The 2,868-nt window shown below is 49.6% G+C and overlaps 1 protein-coding gene across 1 annotated transcript; it reads right to left on the reverse strand.

Moving 5' to 3' along the window:
* Positions 1–126: 126 nt before the first annotated feature.
* Positions 127–2,860, reverse strand: LOC120501833 (E3 ubiquitin-protein ligase RNF213-like; the record flags this gene model as incomplete). The annotated part of the gene is made up of 6 exons (XM_039708558.1): positions 2,822–2,860; positions 2,112–2,193; positions 1,525–1,559; positions 1,112–1,206; positions 619–778; positions 127–307 (listed from the first exon to the last, which is right to left on the reverse strand). Coding segments are annotated over exons 1-6 (559 nt in total), but the record flags the coding sequence as incomplete, so codon positions are not given.
* Positions 2,861–2,868: the final 8 nt, after the last annotated feature.

Below are 2,868 nucleotides of genomic sequence, written 5' to 3' on the forward strand. Positions count from 1 at the left end.
CTCTATTTTGCTCTTCAGCTCAGCTGCTGATGTTTAGGGGTGAAGAGGTTTATCAGCAAGGTGGCTGCATGGCCACAGCTTTTCAACCACAACCCTAGGTGTGACAGGGCAGGTGGCTTTTCTTACCATGGTCTTGCTGCTGCTGGGGTGCCTGCAGGAAGCTGCTGAGCACCAGGTGCAGTATGTTGATAGTGTCATCCACACTCTTCCCCAAACTCCTGGTCAGCTGTGCCAAGTCCTCCTGAATATGCTGCTTCAGGAAACTCATCACATCATTCACTGTTGGCTTGATCATCCTTCCCAGCGACTAAAGACGACAAAGGCAAGAGCTGAGCACAGCCAAAAACATCCAAGGAAGCATAAAGCACACAGAGCTCTGTCGTGCCAGGCACCCCCACCTGTGGGATTCCTGCCACCTGCGCCCATCAAGGCAGGCTGGGTGGATGGGCCTGCATGGAAGTGCAGGAATTAACCAAAATCCCCAAAGACCCAAGGGAATTTGGGTCTTGCATCCTGACAGACTGCCCTGGTCACTTGGCAGTATGATGAAAAGGACCAGCAGCATACAAAGGTTCCCCTACATTTGTGTGATCACTTAGAAGCATTTCTGGAAGATACCTGAGGGTCTCTGGAGGCTCCCAGCAGCATGGACAGGTGAGTGAGCAAACGGAGCAGCACAAAGACCGTGGAGGACATGCCCCTGTCAGATATTCCCAGTGTCCTTCTGTGCTCAATATCTGCAAGGATGTGGCCAGTTTGAGTTCTGTCTGGACGATTCCTGTAGGACAGTGCATATATGTTTTTTTTTACCTAGACAAAAACCACACAAGACATCTCTGATACCCAGCAATGCCTTTTTGACCCATAATGTCTTTGAGCACCATAAAAGCTGCCAATTCAAAGTGCCACAGGGGAGTGAAGGCTTCCAGTCAGTTTTGTGCACAGAAGAGCAAATTTCTTTGGTTTTGCTGCCTGATTACTCTTGCTTGGACATCTCTTTCTTACACCTTCCAGAGAGCAGCATGAAGTGGTTGGTACCTCTGGCCTGTGAGGGCACCACAGGCAAGTCCCACATTATTTAGCCCTGCAAAGGCCATGCAGCAAAGCCCACCTGGACAGACGGAAGCCCTCCACGGGCTTGTGGTTTCTGCCTCCAATGGGGACGTGGCATTCGGGACAGCGGCTCTTTTCCATGGGGCGCCCACACTGGGAAAAGCAACAGGAGAACACTGAATTCCAGAGCAACAGCTTCTCTAGCAGAGAAAGGGAATGAAACAAAAATCCAGCCTCTAAATGGTTAATTCAAACCCTGCTACAAACTGGGCCTCTGCCTGATGTTTCCCAATCTGTGGTATAAATGCTGGGGGTATGCTAAATTTTACATTACAATGACAAAATGATCAATAATATTGAGTTTAGAAGTAGAACTCTGTGCATCAGAAAATTAAAAACAGCAAATAAAATAAAACAGTTTGTTGCTGAAAACTTTATCTGCTTAAATACCCACCAGTCCCAAATTCTTACCTCTCCCACAGTGCAGGGGTGGCCATTGGCACATTCTGTGAAGAGAGAAACAAACAGGACAGTATTCTCAGACAGATTTATACAGCCCCTTCCTATGGACCATCATCCTGGAGCAGGAAATATGCTTCAAGATTTAATCAAAAGCCCTGACCATCCCAAAGCACAAAGGACTGACAGGCCCATGCAGGAAGCCAAGGAATTTTTCAGTGTTGCTTCTCCTTGAGAAACAAGGAATCAAAGCTGGACAGATTCTACTGCTGAGGGCAGGAATGGTCTCACCCCCCATTCCCTGCTGCAGGAAGGTCCAGCTGTGGGAAGCAGAGACAAAGCTGTCCAGTAAGATGGCAGAGTTCTCCTCTCACACCCTGTTCGTGTTGCCTTTGTGCCCTCTCATGCTCTGTGGACGGCAGCAGGCTGAAGACTAAACAGCACTGGGTGTCCTTTGGTGCATCACCCACACAAACTGTCTACAAATCTGGATTTACCACGGATAACTCATACTGAGGAGTATGTTTGTCCTCACATTTGGAACAGTTTCACTCTCCAAACTCAAGGAATTCCTTCCCCAGCCAGCCAGCAGCACTCACCATACCAGCGCAGATCACGTATTTCCTCCCAGGTCCTTGCCTGAGCCACGATGTCCTCGGGCATCGTGGGCAGAAAGGAGTGCTGAGGAGGGAAAGAGGAAAGCAGTCACAAATGGATCTGGGAATCAGCTCTGTCCTGTAGCAGTCACTCACTGGGTCTCTGTTCACACTGGGGAACAAGAAGCATCTGAGAGCAGAGGTCAAGCAGGTGACACAGATGCAGATTTTCAAATTCACCTTTGAAAATCCACTCTTAGAACTGTCAGTATTGTTAAGACTTGCATGTGCACTCTCCAGACATCCTGCAGTGCATTGCTGATGCACCCTGGTGCATACCAGCGTGTTCCCTTCCACCTTGGGGAGCCAGGAATAGCAGAGCAGCAGCTCTCTCCCCCTGATCAAGGAGCCAGAGCTCTCTGAGTAGGCAAGTCAGCATAGTGGGAGCTGCCAGCTGCTCCCAGCCTTGCTCACCCAAATATCAGCAAAGGTATTTAAAGCTTCATCCTGCTCAGGATGGAGAGGTGCCTTGAAAAGATACCAGGCCAGAGCCTGGTAGTGTGCTAATTAACCCCAACAGCACTGAAATAATTCCCCCCAGTGTTTCACAGCTCAACCAGTGAGTTGGAGCATTGCTGTTGAGAAAGAGGATCCAGCAGACACAGGCAAGATCCAAGGATGAGCTGAAGTGGATGTGAGCTCCGTGCCCTCACCTGCATGGTGTGTGGCTTGAAGGCCAGGTTCCTGAGGGGCTGCAGGA

Source organism: Passer montanus, unplaced genomic scaffold (assembly GCF_014805655.1).
Source record: "Passer montanus isolate IOZ18808 unplaced genomic scaffold, ASM1480565v1 scaffold2049, whole genome shotgun sequence".
Classification (NCBI taxonomy): domain Eukaryota; kingdom Metazoa; phylum Chordata; class Aves; order Passeriformes; family Passeridae; genus Passer; species Passer montanus.